Consider the following 25,026-nt stretch of genomic DNA (forward strand, 5'->3'; position numbering starts at 1 on the left):
TCTCGAATTAAGTCAATTCTCCTACAATTCTTATTCATCCCCATTAAGAACCACTGGGTTCTTAACATGAAGCAAGTAGTAGAATTCATAGTATAATGTAATAATCATTCTTATGGTATATAGCTATACCATAAGAATGGCTATTACATTATAAGGTTTATTACAATCAACCAATTGTGCCCTTAGATGACAACATTCTAGAGTAATAAGTTTTCACTTCCCGAAATGAAAAATATTTGGATAAAGTTTGGCCAATGGTTACAAATCCACTCTATCAAAAAAAAAAAAAAAAAAAAAAAAGAAAAAAAGAAAAGGCTACAAGTCTACTAAAAATCTCTTTTCTTGGTTTTGAATTTTTCCAAATCCACGATTAGATTACATATTCTTCTTTCATACTCCATATTTGAAAATTTTTCAAAAAATCAAAGATTAATAGTTATGTCATCAATCAATGTTTAAATTTAAGTTTTGATAGTATAAAATTATACATAAGAATATAAGTTTATAGATTAAATAGTAAAGAACATCAAACTAGTACAAAATTTAACAAACATATTAAGAACATAAACAACATGCAATTCAACTATTAAATATTCATAACACCTCTATTTTAGTATATTTTGTTTAGTAGGAGTTGTTTGTAGCTGAATTTTTGTTCTAACGATGTTAGTTTGATTTGTTAGTATCCTAGTTCATCTCATATGACCACTTAGCGGTACAAGTTTCCTGCACCCGATTGTGGCTAAACTTCGTCAATTAAACAAAAGAGAATAAGTTTTGCTTGAGCATGGAACAAGAACACAAACCACAGCCTTTCATCTTTTTTAAGTTTTAACTACGAACCAAAAAAATATCATATTCATTACCTACTACAAAACAAACGTTAGGAAGAAAGACCAGCTGAATAATTCACCATGGCCTCTTCCTCTGCTCTCCCTCTCCCACTGAACGCCAATATCTCCGCCGCCCTCTCTTCCCCAACCATATCACCACCAATCCTAATGCCCATCAAAACCCCCACCATTCGCTTTCGCCTCAGCAAACTCTGCCAAGAAGGTCAACCCCATCTTGCCCGCCAACTGCTCGATACAATTCCTAAACCCTCTACCGTCCTCTGGAACACAATCATCATTGGCTTTATCTGTAACAATATGCCCCATGAAGCTCTTTTGCTCTACACCCAGATGCTGAATTCATCTCTAGCTACCAAATGTGATTCCTACACTTACTCTTCCACTCTCAAAGCCTGCGCGGAAACACGCAACTTAAAGATTGGTAAAGCTGTGCATTGTCAGTTTATTCGTTGCCAACCAAATCCCAGTAGGATTGTATATAATTCACTTTTGAATATGTACTCTATGTGTTTAAGCGCACCTGATTACGAAATGGGTTACTCTGTAGGTTATGATTATTTGAAGTATGATATAGTTCGTAAAGTGTTTGATAGAATGCGTAAGAGAAATGTGGTTTCTTGGAATACTATGGTGTCATGGTATGTAAAGACAGAACGATATGTAGAAGCTGTTAAGCAATTTAGGATGATGATAAAAATGAGCATAAAACCAAGTTCAGTGAGTTTTGTAAATGTCTTTCCGGCAATTTCGAAATTAAAGGACTTTGAGAATGCCAATGTTCTTTATGGAATGCTGCTAAAGTTGGGAAGTGAATTTGTCAATGACTTGTTTGTTGTGAGTTCATCTATATTCATGTATTCTGAGCTTGGTTGCCTTGATATGGCTAGGAAGATATTCAATCTTTGTTTGGAGAGGAATACAGAAATTTGGAACACTATGATTGGTGGATATGTTCAGAATAACAGTCCTGTTGAAGGAATCAGTCTCTTCCTTCAAGCAATAGAATCAGAACATGCTGTTCTCGACGATGTAACTTTTCTTTCAGCTTTGACTGCAGTCTCGCAGTTGCAGGACTTAAAATTGGCTCAACAGCTACATGCTTTTATGATAAAGAATTTGTCAGTGTTACCTGTTTTTATACTGAATGCAATCATGGTCATGTATTCAAGATGCAACTCTGTTGAGATGTCATTCAAAATTTTTCATAAGATGCAGGAAAGGGATGTTGTTTCATGGAATACTATGGTTTCTGCTTTTGTGCAGAATGAATTGGATGATGAAGGGTTGATGCTGGTCTATGAGATGCAGAAGCAAGGGTTCATGATCGATTCTGTAACAGTGACAGCTCTTCTTTCAGCAGCATCAAATCTTAGAAACAAGGATATCGGGAAGCAGGTACATGCTTTTCTAATTAGGCACGGAATACAATTCGAGGGAATGGATAGTTATCTGATAGACATGTATGCTAAATCTGGTTTAGTTAGGACTGCACAACTACTGTTTGAGAAAAGCTTTACTCATGATAGAGACCAGGCCACATGGAATTCTATGATTGCTGGGTACACACAAAATGGGCTGATTGAGGAAGCTTTTGTTGTCTTTAGGAAGATGCTTGAGCACAATGTAATACCCAATGCTGTAACAATAGCATCAGTTCTCCCAGCTTGTAATCCTATGGGAATCATAAATTTGGGGAAGCAGCTCCATGGATTCTGTGTTCGCCACTACCTTGACCAAAATGTCTTTGTGGGAACTGCTTTAGTTGATATGTACTCCAAATCTGGTTCAGCCACTTATGCTGAAAATGTGTTTATTAGAACACCTGAGAAGAATTCTGTCACTTACACCACAATGATATTGGGCTATGGTCAGCATGGGAAGGGTGAGAGAGCTCTCTCTTTGTTTCACTCAATGCAGGGATCTGGTATTAAACCTGATGCTATTACGTTAGTTGCAGTCATGTCTGCTTGCAATTATGCTGGTTTGGTTGATGAAGGTGTTAAAATTTTTGAATCTATGGAGAAACAATATAATATTCAGCCCTCAACTGAGCACTATTGTTGTGTTGCAGACATGTTAGGGAGGGCTGGAAGGGTTGTTGAAGCTTATGAGTTTGTCAAAGGATTGGGTGAAGAGGGTGAGGTGCTAGAGATATGGGGATCACTTCTTGGGGCTTGCAGAATTCATGAACAATTTGATTTGGGAAGTGTTGTTGCCAAGAAGTTACTTGAAATGGAGATGGTTAATGGCATGACAGGCTACCATGTTTTACTCTCAAATATTTATGCAGAGGAAGGAAACTGGGAAGACGTTGATAATGTGAGGAAACAAATGAGGGAAAAAGGTTTGAGGAAGCAGATCGGATGTAGTTGGATTGGGACTTCTGGTTTTGTGAACAGCTTTGTGTCCAGGGATAGAAAGCACCCTCAATGTGATGAAATATATAATGTTTTAAAAAATTTGGCTATGGAGATGAAAGAAGCTGGCTACAGACCTTTTATTGCTTCCAATGTGGATGGGATCTCAGAATTTGATGATTGAAATAAACATTTCTTGCGATTTTGTTGGCATCTTTGGAATATAAATTGAAGCAAGACTAACTTCATGGTTTAGCAAACTGAAGCCAGCCAGCTATAGGAAATCTAATGGCTGGCTAGTCCTTTCGCCAATGTTTATTAATTATGATTGATATTAAGTTCATGGTAAGTTTAGTTTGTCCAAATATGATTGAGTTGCAACTCTGTTGGTTTGCTGAGCTGGTTAACATCTTGTCTGAAGCAGATTATCCTAGGATGCTGTTCAAGCCTATTCAAACTTCATAGTGCTTGAGCCTCTTAATATGGTCTATGCTGGTGAACTTGAGCAGTGTGATTAAGGTGGGTGGGTTGGATAAGCTATCTGGAATCATCTCAAACAGGCTTTATCCCTAAGGTAAATTATCTTTTGTGTTGATGCTCTTAGGCCATAGCTGCAGTTCTTTTATCTTGTATGAATATTCTTTGTTCTTCCAAGTGTTACGTGTATATGTGATCTTCTAGTTTGGTTTTTAGATTTATATCTCTTTACTATGATCTTTGTAGACGCTTATGCTTACAGCTCCTTCTTTGTATGTGGTGAATTTTGTTTCTTACTGCTAACATTATGAAAGACAAATATAGATAATGCTGCCTTAGTGTTCGGTGAAAAATGTGAATCAGCTGGATATCCCTTTTTGAAGCTCCCTTCATTGTAAAACCAGTTTAATTTTGTGTAAAAAAGACCTTGATTCTCAATATATAAGATATGATTTTTCCCATAATAATTTCTTTTTGATTTGAAAACAGAAAAAAGAAAAGGAAAAAAAAAAAAAAAAACTAAAAAAGTGATTATTCATAATTTAATAATTATTTGGAATTTATAACTAAATGAAAAGTCTTTGGTAAACTGGAAACTAGGATCATCTACATAAAGTAAAAGAAAAAAAAAAAGAAAAAAAAGAAAAAAAAAAGAGGCTATGGAATGTAAAAATTTATTTAGATTAATGCCAGAAACAAACTAATTATCGAAGATTCACCATTCACCATTCTTATTGGAAGTCATATGCTGATATGCAAAGACAGTAGTGAAATTAATTACATTTAATTCTCCATATTTTCTTGTTTCTCGCCTTATCTTGTAGCTTTGGACATTCCCAATATCATAGAATAGATATCAGTTTAAGGAAATATCATTTTGCTTAGGGGTCATACACAGCTTAACTGCATGATGCTTTCATGGGACTAAATTTTCACTATGAAAGCCACTATGGCACCATCTTTCTCCTGCAATTTTCCACAATTACCAAACACCACCCTCACCCACCAATGCCCCACAGCTCAACTGCATATTCTGTCTTAGGTTGCACGGACACGCCATTTTTGGAGTCGTGTCGGTGTCCGACACCGGAATGGGGACGACACGCCAGATTTCGGTGTCCGGCGGTGTCCCTTTTTTTTTTTTTTTTTTTTTTTTCGCTTCTCCGACATGGCGCCGATGCGGCTCTGACATGGCGCCGACGCTATTCCGATGCGTCTGACACACCAGCAGTAAAAAAGAAAAAAAAGAAAAAAAGAAAAAATCACAGATTTTGACAAGTTCAATACCATTGATTCTGTGATAACCCTAAAACAATAAAGCATGTTTAGAGTCTGAAAATTGAAAGTTGAAACCACACATCTCAACTCTCAAGTTCTTCTCAACAGCCAACCCACCCTTCCTCTGTCGTTGCCGCTGCTCTCTGTCCCTCGCCGGAGTTAGATCGGGCCGATCAACGAGCTCCGACATCGACGCTGTGCCCTCTATCCCTTCCGATCTCTATCTCTCTCGGTGCGGACAACAGGTCCAATTCTCTTCTCTGTTCTCTCTCTGTTTTATTTTTATTTTATTTTATTTTTTCTTTCAGATGTTAATTTTGGTGAATGGGTGGGTGTACTATTACTCACTTATTTATAACGCGTTTTGTTTGTTTGTTTGTTTTTTTTTTTTTTTTTAACTGCGGCTGTGGCCTGTGGGTGCCCTCTGTCGTGCCCTCTGTCCTTTTTTTTAGTTATAACTTCTATTTTATAAATTTGTTTTTGTGTGTCCTACTATAGTTTTATTTATTTATTGAAGTTAAATATTGTAGGTGATTTTACTAAAATGAATACTGAAAATGAAAGTGAGAAATCATTAGCTAAGACAGCTGCTGCTCCTCTATGGAAATATGTTACCAGGTTACTTATTTATAGTTCTTACATAATTTGAATTCTAGACATAAATGTATTTTATGTCTAAAAATATTAAAAAATGTGCCTAAATATAAATTTTAATTAATTATTTAGCCGCCGTGTCGCCGCCGTGTCGTGTCCTTATTTTTCAAAAATTGCCGTATCCCCGTGTCCGTGCAACATAGATTTAGTCACCATAACCCATAACAGCCATGTCTGCCTTTTCCCTAATTCTCCATCACCACACATATCACCATTGCCTCTAACACTAGACTCCCATGTCAGTGCCATCTTCGTTGTCATAGTACACCTTCTAAAAACATTATATTTCAAATTCAACAAAGGAAGACACATAGAAATTTGACTAGGATTTGGAGTTTTGTGGTATTCATATATTCTTTTCTAATGGTTGACTTGGAGGTTGAATCTTGGATTAAGGTATGGGTCTTGAACAAAACCCAAAATCAATTGGTAGAAGATCTCACTTTTTTTCAAAATGTAGATATGGATGTGTTGAATGTTTGATAGTGGGTTATTGAGTGGTGATGGGTTTTCTGAATTAAGAATTTGGTTAGTCGAAGGTGCTGGATTAAAGCTAGACCTTGTCAATTGTGCAAGACTGGGTGGTGTCGACAGCGAAGGTTAGTCTAACTGGTCTTAGGTAAAAACTTTGGCAACAGAGTAAAAAGGCTGATGTGTTGAGTTTTTTACTGGGCTAATTTTTTGACATTATAAGATTGAGGGTAAAGGAATTGCTGGTTAGATGGTCCTGTTTGGCATTGTACTTTGTTAGAGTAGCAGGACGGCTTCTAGGTAAAAGCATACACAGCCATGTCATTGTCTTATTTACTAGATATTATTTATATTCATCTGTTCGCTTTATGCTATATTCTTTTCTTCTTCTTCTTTTTTTATTTATTTATTATTTTTTAAGTATCATATTTTTTTATAATAAAAATGAGGCATAAACAAGGATGAAAAATAACTTAGCAATAACTTAATTCTCTATTTCTGATAGTGAATATGAGGAAATGTGTATGATAGAGGAATTCTAGGTCATATCCAATGTTCAGGCATTGAAGAATGCAATTAATCATCCATTTATTGGAATTATTTTGTTTACCATGACAGAACATATCTATTTCTTGATGATTCTTTTGTCTCTTTATTTTATGGGTAAAAAATTCCAAATCAACAATAAAAACAATATTCACATCCTGAAACACTAACAAACAAAGAAAATGTATAATGTGTAAATAAGTTCAATATCACCACTAGAAACAATCAACAAAGACACTATTTCGTCACATCCTAAAACACTAATAAACAAAGCAAATGTATAACACGTAAATGTGGTCCACCGGATCCCAATTCCAAAAACAATATAACAGTCGCAATGAGAAGGTTAAATTTCTTTTTGGCCCTTCCTTTATATAGTCAATGTTTGCTTCTGTGTTTTTTATTTTTATTTTTTATGGTAAAGAAAAAATTTTAATTTAAATAAGTTACACATGCACTTAGTGGGTCTTGAATCCAAGACCTCATCCTCCATCTTATTTTTATGGGAGAAAGGAAGGTTCAATTGAGCTATAGCTCATTCTCTCCTTTGTATACTCCATTTGTACTAGGGTTGTGCCCCCTTTTTGTACTTTTTAATGTGATTATTACTTATCAGGGGGAAAAAAATCCTAACTAGAAGGGCTCTTCTATGGACCACAGAACGTCAACAATGAACAGTTCTAAACTGTGCTATCACTATTAAGAAAAACGAACAAACCTTAAAGCCTTGTGGAATGAAAGACAGTCCTGTGTTAATGCTAACTTTATTAAATCGACCATTACCCAGAAATTTTCTAATCTTTGATAAAATTGTACATGACTATGGGGCAAGATGATGAAAATGGATTAGGCATGGGTGGTTATTAGTCATGAAGTTTAACAGATTGGGTAATTATTCACAAATAAAACAATCCAAAAATAAGAAATGAAGATAGACAAATATTTTAACATTGGAGACATTTAAGATTGACGAATAAATCATGGGCACAAGCTAGAATGAGAATGCAATATGTGGTATAAAATAAAGTTATGTGTGTTTTGGAAGAGGGGTAATTGTTTTCTTCTTCTTGATTGTTCTCTCACTAAAGCTTATCTCACCTTTCAATGTTAGCCTGGATTCCTCCTTTATGCAGTTGTTAACCCTTTTGTAGGAATGGCAGATGGAATAAGTATGACCATGTTATCCTACATTTGCAGAGGATGTTGTTTTGTCAAACAAAAGATAACCTGCCAATGTTCCCTTGGCATTCATCATGTGCTCTCCTCTTGCAAGTTCATGCATCCTAGTTGTTCACCCTTGGCAATAGCAGCCAAACTTTCTGAGCAGAAATGTCTGAAGTCCTGTTGCTCTAGGGTAGTGGGAGTGCACCCTGGGGTTACAGGTGTCATTCCATTTCCAGATTTTCAGATTTAGCATGGGGAATCAGTCATGTGGACTTATCCTCGACAACGAATGCCTCCGAGTCATGGTGAGGGCATGCTCATCGCATGCATTGATTATACTCTCATTGCATTAACTCAACTTTGTCTGATCTTGATGTCAAGTTAATGGGTTTCAGAAGCTTATCTAATCTGCTTTTTATCTTTGTGGTTAGGCTTAGTCTGAGCATTAATTCCCCCTAGGACACATTCATTAATCTGCTCCTTTTACTGGGCCTGTGCCCAATTTGCACGCTCATTTCTCCCTCACACTGGTGTTTTGTTATGGCACCTGGTCCACATGCATGCATTTATTGGTTATTCAGTTCTCAAATAAATGCCAGCCACTCAAAAAAAATAAAAAATAAAAATTTATTCAAGTAATGTTTTTAGATATGTATCCAAGGTAAACTTTGTTTTTCTTTTACTTTCTGTTGCTTTTATTTTTTGGTGGGGAATTTCTTCCTGTACAGAGAACCAGTCAAAAACTCAAAACCAAATTCTTGTGTGCCTTGTTGTAATTAGTTTTGGTTGGGTGGGTTTAGAAGTTCCTATATCTGATCTTTCAACTCTAATCTCTTACGTACAAAATATCAAAAACCCATTCTATTTTGCTCTTATACAGGTAATGTAGCTATGACTTGAAGAGCTTCTAAAGCGGCCTTTGGGACATTTGTGGGCATTTTTGTTAGTGTTGGTCAGATTATAAGAGTTACGCTGCAGGATTATAGAAAACTAAGAGTATGTTTGGTAACTGTTTTTTCCTCTTAATTTCTGTTTTCAAAAACAATTTTCTATTTTTGAAATTAAAAAACTTGTTTGGTAACTAAAAATAGACTGAAAACAAAAACTGTTCTCAAAACTCAATTTGAGAAGGAAACTGAAAACATGTAAAAGACTGTTTTCAGTTTATAGTTTTCAAAAGTTAAAGAAAACACACATTTGATTTAATGAATCTGTCTCATTTAATGAGTTAACATTAGAATTCAAATACTAATAACAACATATTTTAGTATTTTTTATTTTTTTCATCAATTTTTTATTTTTTATTTTTTTTTAATTTCAACTAACCAAACATGTTTTTGATTTCAAAAATACAAGAAAATTGTTTTTTCTTTATATTCTTAAAAACAAGTTTTTGAAAATAGAAAACAAAAACTGTTACCAAACATAACCTAAGGAATTTCTGAATCTTTTTTTTAATTCAATGCAGAGTGTTGAGCTCCAAAATCTGCTCTGGACAATCACTTTACAATTTACAATGGCTGGATTTTGGTACGTATAAGAAACTGCCTGCATGCATCTATAAATATCGCATTTTCTTGCGTGGAAAGTTGGAATAAACTGTTGGTTTGACTGAAAGTGTAATTTCATTTGTTTGGAGTGGATGCAAGGAAGTGAAGGCAGAGGAATTGCATGGAGAGATGCCATAGAGAAATAAGCTTTTGATATCCATTCACCGCAGATCCCAGGGCTGGCTTGTTGCGGAGAGATGAGCACTTGCATGGTAGTCATCTTTACTATGGGACTAAAAGTCTCATCATAGTCAATCCAGTAAGTGAGAAACTATAAGGAACAAATTGTGCTCATTCTACTGATCCTGTGGTTTTTTGTCCCTTTCTATCAATGTCCTTCCTATTTTTTTAATTAAAAAATTAATCAAAGGTGACCTGATTAAATACTGAAAAATCAGTCAGTATTCAAATATTTGCAACTAAACCAAGTTCCTTCATGACTAATTCTTTGTGATTTGTAAAAGTTCTAAAGAAGCAATTTGTGAAGATGTAACCAAATTTCTTCATGTTTGGGTTGCCTAGAGCTTATATTTCCATCTAAAACAAATCAGTTATTATGGATGCTAGAACTAAAGGTTGTGTTGCAGCCTATTTGATAAGCATGTGATAGTTGTAAAGGGTTGGCTGTCATCTGCTTGTCGCCCCCTATTTTCCATATACTATAGATTGTATGGTGATATTTCTCTCCTTCAGGCTGTGGCCTTTTCCAGTATTGTTTACTTGTGATGCTGGTATACGAAGTTACAGCTTCCCCATTAATCTTGTTTTAGTATCACAAATTTTACATTTCTGTTTGATTGGTATTTGATGATTGACACTCAATGCAATAATTTTATTTTATTTTATTTTTGATAAATAACAGAACTCAATGCTATAATTATTGCATGTGGAATTCAGAGCATGATTATTGGTGCGTCAAGGTTTAAAGTTTGGTGGGTGACTGCAAGAATCAAAGATGGGCCATCAATAAACGGAGCCACTTCTTAGAGTTAGCTATGGTATCTCTTGCAAAGATATCTATAATACTATAAAACCGAAAACGTTTGACCTTTAGTTGACTTCCTCGGGTTGTACCACATAAGCTTTGGAACCCCCCACAATTTTCCACATCACTAATATTGTTTATTTATTTAAGTTTAATTTTTTTAGAAAAGAACAACCTGATTCTTTTACCTCTCTCCCGACTCTCCCTCTTTCACTTTTGAATGGTCTGCCTCTTTCCTTCCTTCAAAGCAGCTGCCCTCTCCCTCTTTTCTCAGCCTTTCAACCTTAATCTCTCTGTCAATTCACATCGGTTTCTCTTCTATTTTCTCAGGGCTCAAATGCAGACCTTGCCCGGCCCTCTCTTTTAATCTCATCAAAACAAACCCTTCAAACTCATACCAATCTGAGAGTGCCAGATTCAAATTCAAAAGTGCTAAACCCACAACTCAATTCATCTGAACTTCCGTTGGTCCAGACCAGGTCCTCCAATATTCGGTATTTTATATTCCAACTCCAAATAGGACTCCAAATTTGCTTTCGTTTCTGATTTTGCATGAGGTACCTTTTTGTATTCAGTTCTTTATTTTTATTTTTTTATAGGTATTTGTATTCAGTTCTTTATAGTGCTATTTGATTACAATTTGGATGTCATGGAGTCAGACTTAATTTGTGTTGATAAAATTTTTGGTGGGTTGATTACAGTTTGGTATGTTTGATGCTCTATTCTTTTATAGGTATCAAAGTTCCATCAATGAAGTTCTGGTTGCAGAGCTTCTTATTTTGTGTTCTTTGAATTGTGGTTAGCTCATGCATGAATATGAATGAGTAATTTTTGGGTTTGTTTGATTAGTTGTTGCTTTTGTTCTTTTATTTTTTTTTAAAAAAAGTAATGAAATTTAGTAATATAATTGTTGGTTGTTTTTATGCTGACATGTAATTGTTCTCAACTTTGGGTGAAGGTTTGCTCTGTCAAGTGAGCAGTAAATTTGCATTTCTAGACTTCAGCTCTCTGTGATATTTGACTGCTTTTAATTCAAGTTTAGAATAGTTTTTATTTCTTGGTTTTGTTTATTACAAAAAAAGACACCAATGTAATATCTTTTTTTCTTTTCTAAGGTGTTATAAAATTTTAATAAATTATAAATGTGGAAGATATTAAGTTTTTTTATTTGCTTTTATTGTCAGATTAGGTTCATGAAATTTGAAGTTGTAAATAAAATTTTTACATGATAGGCTATAGTTGTTGAGTTAAATTTTGTTAAGGTTGGATAAAGAATTAATATAACCTTGAATGAAAAGTCTTGGCATGGTTTCTAAAAACATATTGAATGATAACTATTTTGAGAACTTTGAAGAACGTTAAGGCTAATGAAGAATGCTAGGACATAAACATCATGGTCATTGCCAACATTAACCCAAAGGAAGCCATCAATAATGAACTCCCTTATTAGGTTCATTGTTAAGGCTTAAAAGGTCTTGCAAGTGTTGGTGGGGATAAATCAGATTGGACACATGGCTTAAAAAGATAATATTTTGACATTAAGCATGGTCCAAGTGTGGTTTGGATTGTGTTTGTCAGCTAAGTATTAATGAACTAGGAAAGCTAAGGTATAAAACTGCATCAATATGTACGGCTAATTTTTTTATACATTCAATAGTTTTTTGTTTTTTATTGTTAATAATAACTGCTACAATAGTTTTTTTTTTTTTTTAGAATAAATCAGATTGGTCTTATGCAAAGTAATTTGGAGGATATGTCTTTGTATTCAAGATCGAAGTTATGGTAGGTAGATCTATAGTTTAGTGATCTAGGGAGCAGGGTGAAAATTGTAAGTGACTAAGATACTTGGTAGATTCTTTTAAATATTGTGCTTTCAACTGGAGTGATTAATTGGTTGTTATACATAGAGCTCAACTTGGACATTGATGCTGAAATATGTTCAGAGGAACATCATCTTTGAAACTTATTAAGTTTTTATGTCACTCCTCTTTTAGATAATGATTCAAAGGAGTTGTTTCTTCAAGTAATTTCTATTTGAAACCAAGGTAAACTACTTATAATTTTCATAAAGTTTTGGAGAAAGAGAATGATTGAAATTTTACTTTTAGTTTTAATATAGAGCATTCAGGGATTACTATGTTTTGTTTGCAATGAGATGCTAACTCCAATTCCATTGATGAGTTACAAAAGTCCCCTCTCTATACCTATCATCAATAAGTTATTTATTAGTTCTTTTAGCTTTTTCTTTTACTGTGAGGTTGATTAATTATCTTTTTCTTTAACTATTTCGTGCATCGCATTGGTTAATCACCAGTTCAACATAAATATATTAATGTGCCAAGTTCGAGCTTAGGCTTCTCATCTTGTCAAGCCAACCCACAAACAAGGTCGTGCTGCTGTTCTACTCTTGTTTTATAGTAGCAAACTAGTCATGGAATCTTACCAAGTTTTCAACATTGCTATCATAAAATAAACATAAAACCCCCAAACAATCTGATCAGCACAAAGATGACTCTCACTTGGAGCTAAACAAACCTAAGGTGGGGGTCGGAATACTATCCTTTCTGGTTAAGCCCATCAAGACAATGGATACTCCTGTTTATAATGATAAATTAAATTTAGAGGCCCTGAGAGGACAGCCTTTTTATGTCCGCCAATGCTATATAAATCTGTTCCACTTTGGGTATCTTATTTTATGCATCACCAACGGTAGTATGTCATGTTTCAGAAAAAAAAAAGTTCCCCATTCTAAACTTTTGTTACTCTGTAAGGAAACAAATAAGCACATATGACAAATTGTAATTATTGGAGTATAAAGGGAACACCAAGGGTGGAACAAATTTGCATTCCCTTTAGTGTCAAAGTAAAAGGTTCTGTTGTTTTGAAGTAAAATGTTTTCTATTGAAAACTTTATGGTGAAATTTGGGTAGATAATTAATTTCCGTTGTCTTGTTAGGGCCAAAAAAAAAAATATTTTTTTACATTTGGTTGTATATAAAATTCCTAATAATTGCAGTGACTAAGGAAGAAAAGTGGTGGTGGTGGCAGTGGCAGGTTATTGTTAATGATTGTTGATGGTAATGGTGGTGTTAGGAAAAGAATACATTGAGGAACCTCTAATTAAGTAGTTAATATAATGTACAGGTATACTACTTAACTCAAAACATTTAAGCCTATGAGTTTAGACTTAACAATGTGAAACGTCACTTACATGTGTATTTTTAACAATCTCCCCCTCACGTATTAGACTCTACTTCTTTGTGGGTGTTGATCAAGTCTTACTAACTCCTCCTTTACCTTATAGGCATTTTCCTTCACCTAAACGTCATTTATAGTCCTTTCGTGTGATGGGAACCATGTGTCAACCCTACATGCTCATCCATGGGAATCGATTCGCACATGTATGTCCATTGGAACTACGTGCTTCACTACAATCTAGCACCATTTTCAATAATCCTTTGCTGGGCCTTTTTCTAAAATAAATTTTGTGTGGGCCCTTTAGGCTATGTTTTGTCTCTGTTAGGAAAGGGACCCTGAACACCTTGCTACCTTCGCCGCACACTACCTTGAGCACTGATACTACTTGTTGGGGAGAAAATAACTTGAGGTGCCTTTAATTGAGTGGTTAATATAGAGACACCACTTAATCCAAAAAGACTTAAGTCTATAAGTTTAGGTCCAACTATCTTATATTAACCACTCTCTTATCATTTTTATTCATTCTCACTCGCACGTGCATTCTCAACGAGTGGTTGGCAGTTGATGGTTGGCAATTGGTGGCCAATGATAGGTGACAAAGGCAAGGCAACAAGTGAATGTTTGTGGTCACCAATTTGTGGCTAGGACAGCCAACATTAGGTGCTTCACAAGTGATTGATGTTTAGTGGAGGTCAGATTGACGAGGGTGGGTGGGTGGGTACTAGTGGCAGTTGGCGAATGGGGAATGGCTAAATAATGGTAGTGACGAAGTAAAGAAGTTGGAAAGGGCAAAGATGGTAAGAATGAAACCAAAAGCTTTTTCCATCAAAAGAAAAGAAGGCTTATGCTAATTTCTGTTGACCATTTTCAATGTAATTTTGTTACTACGTTACTACCATATTTAGTCCCTCCAAATACCTAAAATATTTTTATGTTGAAACAATTGGAGCCTAAGGAAATAGAAATTTATTAAGCTAAAAAAAAAATTGGGCTTTCGTATACATGCCATATTTGTGGAACCACCATGGTGTTCTTTGATTAAAGTGGGCTACATGCCATATTTGTGGAACCACCATGGTATTCTTTAATTACAGTGGGCTTTCGTGTATATCATCTGAAAAATCGATAATAAAGTTAAATTACACATTGCACCCTTTAAGTTGACCTAAAATTCATTTCAACATTTTAACTTTTACTTTCTTTCATTCAATTCATGGTGTTTCTTTATACATATACTCAATTGGCGATTGGGTAAACAAATTAGAACTGCGAATTGAAGTCAGAACTCAGAAAATCTTGCATCAGGGGGTCCCATCCCTGCCAAATTTACCCTGGCATTGCATTCCTCATCACAGAGCAGACATGGATCTGCAATTTTGATCAATTCTCTTGAAAAGACAATTTCTTAAGTTATAAAGGGTTACACCATTTACGAATTTTGCATCATTTGGTATATCTCCAACAAAACTGCCAATAACGTGTCGTAGTCTTAAGAAGTCATCAAGCATACATTTCGATAATATTTTATCTAGGAAAATTCTTGAAATATATTGAACAAGCAAATTTAAATTCCAGCAGCTTACCATATATCTCGAACATTGGGACCATATTTACTACATTATCCCAAAGTAAATGACTACAAAAGCTTCTTTTGTTCAACTTAATCAAATATATTTTATGAGTTTTCCTGAGAATTTAAAAGTATGCTTGACTTGCCCACCAATGTCAACATGGACAGTTCCTAATGACTATATCCTGACTTCTGCCCCAATAACCTCGAGCACACAATAAGACAGCACAATCAAATGGTGAAAGCTGGACAACAGCAACTTGTTAAATGTCAAGGATCACTCAAGTCAATGATCTACTTGTCTACAAGTATGATGCTGTAAGAAATTTTGATTCGTTAGACACTTACCCAAGGATTGAAAGTATGATGTTCAATCATCTTCTTTGAGATAACCTGCTAGTTCTTGGATTTGCTTTAGATTATAATATCTTGTGGCTGTAGAGAGTACAATCAATCTAAAGTTTCAATTCCTTTTATAAGACTTTAAACAAACAGTTAAAATAACAAAACCATCCTTCACTCTCTAGAGTTAACTCTTCAAGGATCCAGGTTCAACAATACTTTTTTAGAGAATTCTAGTAAAGAATGTGGCACAAAATAATATATTGAACCGTGATAACCAATGTCCCATGTAAACGGGCAAGCAATAGAGAAAGATATGCATTACAACAGATAACTTAAACCTCAAAAATATAGTAGTGTAAAAAACTACAAGGCCGCCACGCACAAAGAGCTCACAAATCATGAAAAAAATAAAAATTGGAGAGTATAGCAACAAGAATTTCAAGGGCCAAAAAAACAAAGCACCTGGTGTGCAAAACTTCAGAAAGGGAATCCCATATGATTGTTTTTCTTCGAGGCTTCTGCTAATCGCTTTATGCCTTTGGCACTTGTATAGAACTCAATCAACTCATCAGCAATATTATCGGGGTGACACTTAACAAACGCTTCCAGAAACCTCTTTTCAGTCATCCTCAATGCACTCATCATTTTGAGTCCCTTAATCTGCAATTCAAGACCCATGTCGTCTATCTTCTGAGCAAGAAGTACTCGTGGCCTCAAAACAGCCTCCAAATTAGAATACAATAGAAATGGGTACTGAAGGACCACACTAGCAGGAAGCTTCATCATGCCCAAAATGAAAGTCATGTTCCTCTGTACCTTATCAACTGACAGTGTCAACAAAAGTGGAGACCTTCCAAAAAGATTGAAGATTTCATCATCTGAAAAACCAAATTTTTCCAAATTTGCCACCTTTTTACGTATCGTTTCATGGCGTGAAATGCCAATCAATGTAACAACATATTTAAACATCTTGGACTCCTTGGAAATGCCAGTTTTGCGTATGTATTCCATCTTTTCATCGCCAAATGAAGTTCGAGGAATTATGGTGGGTCGGGACAGGAGCATAGAAATCAAATCCTTTTTACAAACGCCTATCTCTTCATACAGTGCAATAGCTGGCTTGATAGTATTGTGGAAGTCATATGTCAAAAGTGAAGGATTCCTAACAATGGCTTTGGCAAGAACATCCCCTGACACAAACAATGTCTTGAAAAACTCAAGCCTCTCATCAAAACAATGATTGATTCGACAACTAAGAAACCGGGGGCGACAATGGATCATCTTAACAAGGTCAGGAGCTCCAATTCCTAGGCCACTTAGTATGTTTAGTTTGGACTGAAGCTGGGTAATGTTAGCATTGCGTAAAGAAGGCCTGCGAATAAATAACTTCGAAATTTCATTATCGCTACAACCCCATTTCCTGAAAACTTCAATAGAGTCCTTTGGATGGACTAAAACTTCTTCTCCTGCTGTTTCAACTTGGGTCAGACTTTTCGTCGAACAGGTGGTGGACGTGAAAAATATCAAAGGTTTTGAACCCCAGATCCTTGGAAAAGAAAACAAATGCTGCGGTACAGAGAAGAGGATGCGGAACTTGGTGTGGACCACAGCATTGGCTTTGGATATCATAGCAATTTTGCTTAAAGTGGTAAATGGGCTTTCGTGGATTGGAGGCTATAGTTTCAACTTTCAAGAAGCCGTATGAGTTATTAAAAATAGGGACACTATTGGGCATTGATTAGATTCAAATGGGTGTTTGAATTTCATAAATATATAAGCTACACGCTACACAGTATGAAGGTATATCTAAACTGAAGTAAACGACGTTTCTGGAGTGGAGTTCGAGAGACCAGAGCTTGATAAGAAATTTTTAGTAATGTTTAAGCGTTGTGAAAATACATGTGAATGAAAAAGTTTATAAAAATATGTATGATAGCATTCATATTGGTTTGCGTTAGTTTTGTTAGTTTAGTTTGGTTTTTGTTTTCCACGGAATTTTTTTTATTTATTATTTATTTATTTATTTATGGTGCTATTGACATCGGGCATTTAAGAAAAACAGAAATGAATATTTTTTAGTCACGTTTTGGAAATACTTTTCTTTTTGTTGCAAGAGCACTGCAGCACTAGAGCACAGGAAAACTTGTCTACCGTATCAGCCTTTGTTGCGCAGGCATTCATATCTTTATGGAGAAAGTATATCCTATTTCATTAATATCAAGTCAGCATGTGATTTGGTGTTTCTTTACCAATAAATGATCGACATCTGTCAAGAAAATCTAACTCAGTTTACTCCACTTCTACTTTCTCCTCTTTATGCCATTTCAAAGAAATGTTCCAGAAGGCAAAACTATTCACCATAGTGGGCACTAATCTCTCTAAGCCATCACCAACAATGCAAATTGCCTAGGACGGTTAGGAAATTTCTTAGTAATTGGTGATATGAGAAAGTGTTGTAATTGAATTTGAGGTGGAAGTTTTGTAATTCTATCCTTAACAAGGTATTGGATATTATTATTATTATTATTATTATTATTTTGAAAAACTATTATTTTAAATGGTTATGTTAATGAAATGCTACTATTTCGAACTCCTAATTTTTTGAAGTGTGTCAAGTAGCTACATATATAAGAACTCTAGAAAATATGAATTTGACAGTGTATATATATATATATATGTAGGGATAAAAGGGCCCAAAAATATGTTTGGCCTTGGGCCTTGTCTGAGGACGCTTGGTGGTCTGAGAACAGATAAACAGTAATGAAGATGTAAGACTTAGAATCCCATGAGCAAACTATGAATGAGAGGGCTGGGGAAGATAGGCTGAGGAGGAGTATCTTCTCAGTTAAACAAAGCAGAGATCAAAAAGTGTGTTTTGTCATCCAGAGTGACATCCTAGGAAGTTCTATTGATAAAGATATGCATTATGAACGTATAGGACAAATGGGAGCTGAGAAATATCTAAGGGAAAGCTGCTACCACCGTATTGAATGCTCTGCAGCTAATTCTTTGGCCGCATTAATGAGGAAGTGATACCTGAACAGTAATTTTCAGCCTTACAACTACTCCCCAAGGACTTTAGGAAGGTGCTGATGTGACAAGGATCAACATCAACAATCTAATTTACACGTGGAGGGCAGAGATGAAAAGACAAAGACAGTATAAAATAGAAGGGAGACCCTAAGAGAGGGAGATCAGGAATTAGAGAGAAGAATACTGTAGCACTAAGAGCTGTACTTGTAATCAAATTCAAGAAATATATACAAGAACTGATTTCCTCAAATTGTGCTAAGGACGGTTTTTCTTTAGGTAAAACTAGTCTATCTTTGCTTTTTTGTCATTTGGATCCACTATACTTGTTACCCAACTTGTTAAAGCCTAGTTTTCTAACTCACTCTTTACAAATTCATTGTATTGGGCTCTTTGGGCCTAGATCTTTTTACCTTTGGGGCTCAGGACTCAAATTGTGTCCTTATAATTGGCGCTGTCTGTGGGAAGTTCTTGTGTTCTAGTGAGCTTAACGTTCAGTTATGGTAGGTTTAGGTCCAAACCAGGCGAAATCCATGGGGTCCTAACGTTAAGATCATTTTCTCAATCTTGAGCAGAGAAGGGACCGGGAAGTTAGTCTGCATACCACCCATACTAGTAGGAGCCACTCTCGAGGTGGAAGTCATATCTCTCATGCGAAAAACACTAGAGCCATGCAGCTGGAGATTGATCGTTTGAAGAGGAAGTTGCGCCACAAACGGTGAAGGCAAACTCCCTCCAACTCTAATTTTTATTCTGGTGATGAAGGGGATGGTAGCTACAGACCCAAGTCAAGAACTCCCCCCAGTGAATCCTTCTTATGTGATGAGGATTACCACCGTGAGCGTAGGAATAGGAGCCTGTCTCGTAAAGGCTTGGGAAATGACACTATGAGCAGGGCGTTAAACCAAATTTCCAGGTCGCCTTTCACACGTAGAATTGAAGGAGGAAAACTTCCTCGGCGGTTTACTCAGCCAACGTTGACCATGTACAATGGTGGAACAGACCCTGTCGAACATGTAAGTCACTTCAACTAAAAAATGGTTGTCCACTTTAGGAACGAGGCCTTGATGTGCAAGGTTTCCCGTCCAGTTTAGGGTCTATGGCCATGAGGTGGTTTGATGGCTTGGGAGCAGGTTCTATTGATTCTTTTAAAGAACTCGCCTGGGTGTTTGGATCTCATTTTATTACATGCAGTACAGTTCCTTGGCCTTTAGACTTCCTGTTGTCTATGATCATGTGAGAATGGGAGACCCTGAAAACGTACTTGGATAGGTACTGGGAGACGTTCAATCAAATAGATGGGGACTTTGATGATGTGGCCATAAGAACCTTTATGGTCGGCCTACTTGTCGAGCATGGCTTGAGGAAATCTTTGATTGGGAAACCCACTAATAGTATATGTCAACTCATGGACCGAATTGATAAGTATAAGTGGCTCGAGGAGGACCAACAACAAGGGACAGGGAAGGCTAAGGTTATCCCTTAGAAGATAAGGGATTTTAGGTCGAACCGCTACAACAATAACCGGCCCTGGAGGGACTTTGTTGGGCAATCGGGGTCTACCACTACTCAAATGGTTAACACGATGTTTCGAGAACCTATGCATCAAGTCTTAGAGAAAATCAAGAGTGAGCCATTCTTTAAGTGGCTAAATAAGATGGGAGGTGACCCTATGAAGTGCAATCAAAGCCTTCATTGACAATACCACCAGGACTAAGGGCATACTACATATGACTGTAGAATTTTGAGGAGTCATTTGGAGTAACTGGTTAGAGAAGGGAGGCTGAAACAATTTCTGCATTAGCCCAATGGACCAGGAGGTCAGACATGATTAAGATTTCAAGGGAATGCTTTTTCTAGAGTCCCTTTGGGCACCATCAATGTCATCTTTGCGGCCCCGGGGAGAACTGGTTCTCACCCCTCTAGGGTGATGTTTGTAGCTTGGCCACCTGCCGAGGACTCTAGACCTGAGTCGAAGAGGGCTAGAGTGAAGAACCGACCAGCGATGAGTTTCTTTGAGGAGGACAAGGTTGGAACCATACAGCCACATGATGATGCGTTGGTGGTCACCCTCAAGATAGGGGGATATGATGTTAAGAGGGTGATGGTGGATCAAGGCAGTGGGGCAGAGATTATATACCTTGATTTGTACAACGGACTAGGCTTGAAACCTGAGGACTTGATAGCTTTTGATTTGCCTTTGGTAAGTTTTGACGGGAACGTTGTTATTCCAAGGGGCTAGATTCGACTACTTGTGCAAGCAGGATCAGAGGTGGAAGAGGTGGATTTTATTATAGTGGATGCTTATTCTCCCTACATGACTATTGTAGCAAGACCCTGGTTTCATGCCCTGGGAGCCATTTCCTCCACTCTACATTTAAAGGTGAAATATCCATCTGGGGACTAGATTAAGGAGCTGATTGAGAGCTAGTTTGTGGCTAGGAAGTGCTTGGTCACTGCAATAATGCATCAGCCAGGAGTGGAGTCCTCGGCCTATGCTGAGAGGAGCTTATAATAATCAAGGACTTCAATGTTGTCTGCGGGTACAGTGTTAGAAGGGGCAACGTGCGAGGGGTTGGAGAAAATTACTATTAATGAGGATGTGGAGAAATTCTTTCAGGTTGGAGCTCAGCTGCCTCCTCCAGAGAAGGAAGAATTGACAGTGTTTCTCAAAAGGAATATTGATGTGTTCGCATGGAATGCTTACGAAGGACATAAGGTGGATCCAAACTTCATCTGCCATCATTTGAATGTCAATTCGTCTACCATCCCCAAAAAGCAACCACCTCGGCGCTCATCTAAAGACCATTCCGATGCTGTCAAAGATGAAGTAACCAAGTTTAAGCAGGCTGGAGCTATTAAAGAGGTGTTTTACCTGAAATGGCTAGCCAACATTGTAGTGGTAAAAAAGAATAGTGGAAAGTGGTGAGTATGTATTGACTTCACAAATTCGAACAAGGCCTATCTAAAAGACCCTTTCCTCATATCTTGGATAGATCAGCTAGTGGATGCAACTGTAGGCCATCATCAAATGAGTTTTTTGGATGCCTTCCAGGGATACCACCAAATACCATTGGCTCTGGATGATCAAGAAAAAACAAATTTTGTCACTCTTACTGGAAATTACCACTACAAGGTGATGCATTTTGGGTTGAAGAATGCAGGATCTATTTATCAGACGATGATGACTAGGATGTTTAAGCCACAATTGGGCAAAAATATTGAGGTTTATATAGATGATAAGGTGGTGGAGAGTAAGGTAGTGTTCGAGCATGTGGGAGACCTCAGGGATATTTTTGAAATACTGAAGAAACACAAATTGTGCCTTAATGCTTCCAAGTGCTCCTTTGGCATGGGATTAGGAAAATTTTTGGGCTATATGGTCACTCATCATGGAATTAAGGTCAACCCTAATCATGTTAAGGAAATTAACAGTCTACAACCACCTTGGAATCCTATAGAGGTCCAGAAGCTAACTGGAATGATTGTTGCCCTGAACCGGTTTATCTCTTAGTCAGCGGATAGATGCAGACCCTTTTTCTGTTGTTGAATAAATGGAAGGGATTTGAATGGACCCAGGAGTGTGCCTCGGCCTTCTAGTAGCTTAAGGAATACCTTTCTCGGCCACCTATTATGTCCAGGCCTGAGGTGGATGAGGTCTTGTTTGCATACATTGCTGTGGCTTCTCACGCCATGAGCTTGGTGTTGATACGCGTTAACAATGGCATGCAAAGGCCAGTTTACTATGTGAGCAAGTCTTTACATGAGACAGAAGTTCGTTACTTACTACGGAAGAAGGCAATTTTGGGAGTAGTACATGCTACATGTAAACTCCCTTACTACTTCCAATCCCACACAGTTGTTGTTTTAGCTCAACTTCTGCTTCAATCACTACTTAGGAGTGTTGATTACACTGGAAGGATTGCCAAGTGAGGTACGATCCTAGGGGCTTTTGATATCAAGTATATGCCTCGCACCTCTATTAAGGGCCAAGTCCTCGTAGATTTGGTGGTTGAATTTGCTGAATCCCCATTAGAAGAGGAGATAGAGAAGCAAGACATGAATGGAAAATCAGTTGGCGTGGTCACCTTGCAAGAACCTTTATCCTGGAAGGTATACGTTGATGGTGCAGTGAATCAAAGAGGATCCAGCGTGGGGCTGGTTTTAATATCTCCTGAGAAGATCACTATTGAGAAATCCTTAAGATTGGGCTTTTCTACCATAAATAGTGAGGTTGAATATAAGGCTCTATTGGTAGGAATGACCATGGTTAAGAAAATGGAGAGTTAGAGGCCAGGGCTATGAGAATGCAAGGATATTTAAGTTAGGTTAGGCACTTGTGATCAGGGTTTGAGTCTTTCAACTTGCTACAAATCCCGAGAAGTGGAAACACACATGCTGATTCCCTAGCCATTCTTGCTACCTTCTTGGCACAGGGCTTACCTCAGGTTATCCTTATTGAATACTTATGCAAACCTACTGAGATGAAGAAAGGGAAGGTTCAAATTCATCAAATTAGGGTGGGAACTAGCTGGATGGACCTCATAGTGCTATTCCTAAAGGAGGATATCTTACCCAACGGGAGATCCGAAGCTAACAAAGTGCAAAGGAAGACTCCTTGATTTTGGTTATCCAAGGACCAAAAGCTATACAAGCATTCTTTTTCTAGGCCATACTTGCTATGCATACACCCTGAGGTATTAGAGCTACTCTTTAAGGAGTTACATGAAGGGATTTGTGGAAGCCACACGGGAGGCTGGTTTTGTCTCACAGAGCCCTCACTCAAGGATATTGATGGTTGAACATGCAGAAGGAGGTGCAAGAGTATGTGAAGAAGTGTGACCAATGCTAAAGATTTGCGCCAAACATTAACCAACCAAGGGGAGTCCTTAATCCTCTATCCAGCCCTTGGCCATTTGCTTAATGGGGCTTGGATATTGTAGGACCTTTCCCTAAGGCAGCAGGGAATAAGAGATGGTTGTTGGTCGGCACAGATTACTTCACCAAGTAGGTTGAGGTTGAACTGGGTGCAAATATCAGGTACGTGGATGCCAAGAGATTTGTTTAGAAAAATATTGTCACTCGATTTGGGATCGCCCACACCCTTATCTCGGAAAATGGTCTTCAGTTTAATAGTAAAGCTTTCAGAAGGTACTGTTGTGACCTGGGAATTATGAACAGGTATTTCACCCCAACTTATCAACAAGGGAATGGACAGGCTAAGGCTGTCAATAAGGTTATAGTGAATGGACTCAAGAAGAGATTAGATAATGTAAAGGGAAAATGGGTGGAAGAACTGTCACCTGTCCTTTAGACATATCAAACTACACCTCACAGGTCAACAGGGAAGACACCCTTTTTAATGACTTATGGAGCCGAGATTGTAGGGATAAAGGGGCCTAACAATATATGTTAGGCCTTAGGCCTTGTTTGAGGAAGCTTGGTGGTTCGAGGACAGATAAACAGTAATGAAGATGTAAGACTCAGAATCCCATGAGCAAGCTACGAATGAAAGGGCTGGGGAAGGTAGGCCGAGGAGGAGTATCTCCTCGGCTAAACAAATTAGAGATCATAAAGTGTGTTCTATCATCTAGAGTGACATTTCAGGAAATTCTATTGATAAGGATATGCATTATGAACATATAGGACAAATGGGAGCTAGGAAATATCTAAGGGAAAGCTATCACCACATTGAATGCTTTACAGCTAACTCTCTGGCCGCATCAATGAGGAAGTAATACCTGATTAATAGTTTTCAACCTTATAGCTACTCCCCAAGGACTTTAGGAAGGTGCTGATGTGACAAGGATCAACACTAATAATCTAATCTACACGTGGAAAGCAGAGATGAAAGGACAAAGATAGTATAAAATGGAAGGAAGGACCTAAGAGAGGGAGATCGGAAATTTGAGAGAAGAATACTGTAGCACTAAGAACTGTACTTATAATCAAATTCAAGAAATATATACAAGAACTGATCTCCTCGGATTGTGCTGAGGATGGTTTTTCTTTAGATAAAACTAGTCTATCTTTGCTTTCTTGCCATCTGGATCCACTATACTCGTTACCCAACTCATTAGAGCTTAGTTTTCCAGTCCACTCTCTACAAATTCATTATATTAGGCTCTTTGGACCTATATCCTCTTACCTTTTGGGCTCAAGACTCAAACTATGTCCTTAAAATATATATATATATATATATATTGAGAAAAAGGTAAGTGAAATATTATTAAAGAAGAGTAAAATTAGATTGGAATACATCATCCAAATCACTAGGTAGTTCTTCTACCCAAAAAACAGTATCTATAGATGAAACTGCTCTTTTAGCTAAGGCATGAGCCAACCTATTACCATCTCATCTGATGTGCAAGAAGTGACATAACTGAAGTGACTCCCCCAGCCTCTTAGTTTCCTTAATCATCTGACCAAACAACATTTTGCACTGACTTGAGTCAACCAAAGCGTGTATCACCCTATAGTAGTCCCCTTCAATAATAAAATTTGTCATGCTAAGCTCCTGTGTAAAGACCACTACTCGCCTCAATGC

General features: G+C 37.0%; 2 protein-coding genes across 16 annotated transcripts; one reads left to right on the forward strand and one right to left on the reverse strand.

Annotated features, from left to right (window-relative positions):
* Positions 1–668: 668 nt before the first annotated feature.
* LOC126721056 (pentatricopeptide repeat-containing protein At3g22150, chloroplastic) lies at positions 669–11,113 on the forward strand. 15 transcript variants are annotated; one of them, XM_050424045.1, is made up of 7 exons: positions 669–3,556; positions 3,636–3,785; positions 7,789–8,106; positions 8,682–8,797; positions 9,270–9,331; positions 9,441–9,610; positions 10,214–11,113. In XM_050424045.1, the coding sequence occupies exon 1, from the start codon at positions 915–917 to the stop codon at positions 3,393–3,395; it is 2,481 nt and encodes an 826-aa protein (XP_050280002.1). In that variant the 5' UTR covers positions 669–914; the 3' UTR covers positions 3,396–3,556; positions 3,636–3,785; positions 7,789–8,106; positions 8,682–8,797; positions 9,270–9,331; positions 9,441–9,610; positions 10,214–11,113. The 15 variants fall into 15 exon arrangements, with proteins under 15 accessions (XP_050280002.1, XP_050280006.1, XP_050280003.1 ...); XM_050424049.1 differs by having other exon boundaries at positions 10,249–11,113; XM_050424046.1 differs by lacking the exon at positions 10,214–11,113 and adding an exon at positions 5,075–5,211 and having other exon boundaries at positions 9,441–10,146.
* Positions 11,114–15,677: 4,564 nt separating this feature from the next.
* LOC126721058 (transcription termination factor MTERF9, chloroplastic) lies at positions 15,678–17,375 on the reverse strand. The gene has a single exon (XM_050424059.1). The coding sequence runs from the start codon at positions 17,076–17,078 to the stop codon at positions 15,927–15,929; it is 1,152 nt and encodes a 383-aa protein (XP_050280016.1). The 5' UTR covers positions 17,079–17,375; the 3' UTR covers positions 15,678–15,926.
* Between the last annotated feature and the right edge of the window lie 7,651 nt (positions 17,376–25,026).

Source organism: Quercus robur, chromosome 4, assembly GCF_932294415.1.
Source record: "Quercus robur chromosome 4, dhQueRobu3.1, whole genome shotgun sequence".
Classification (NCBI taxonomy): domain Eukaryota; kingdom Viridiplantae; phylum Streptophyta; class Magnoliopsida; order Fagales; family Fagaceae; genus Quercus; species Quercus robur.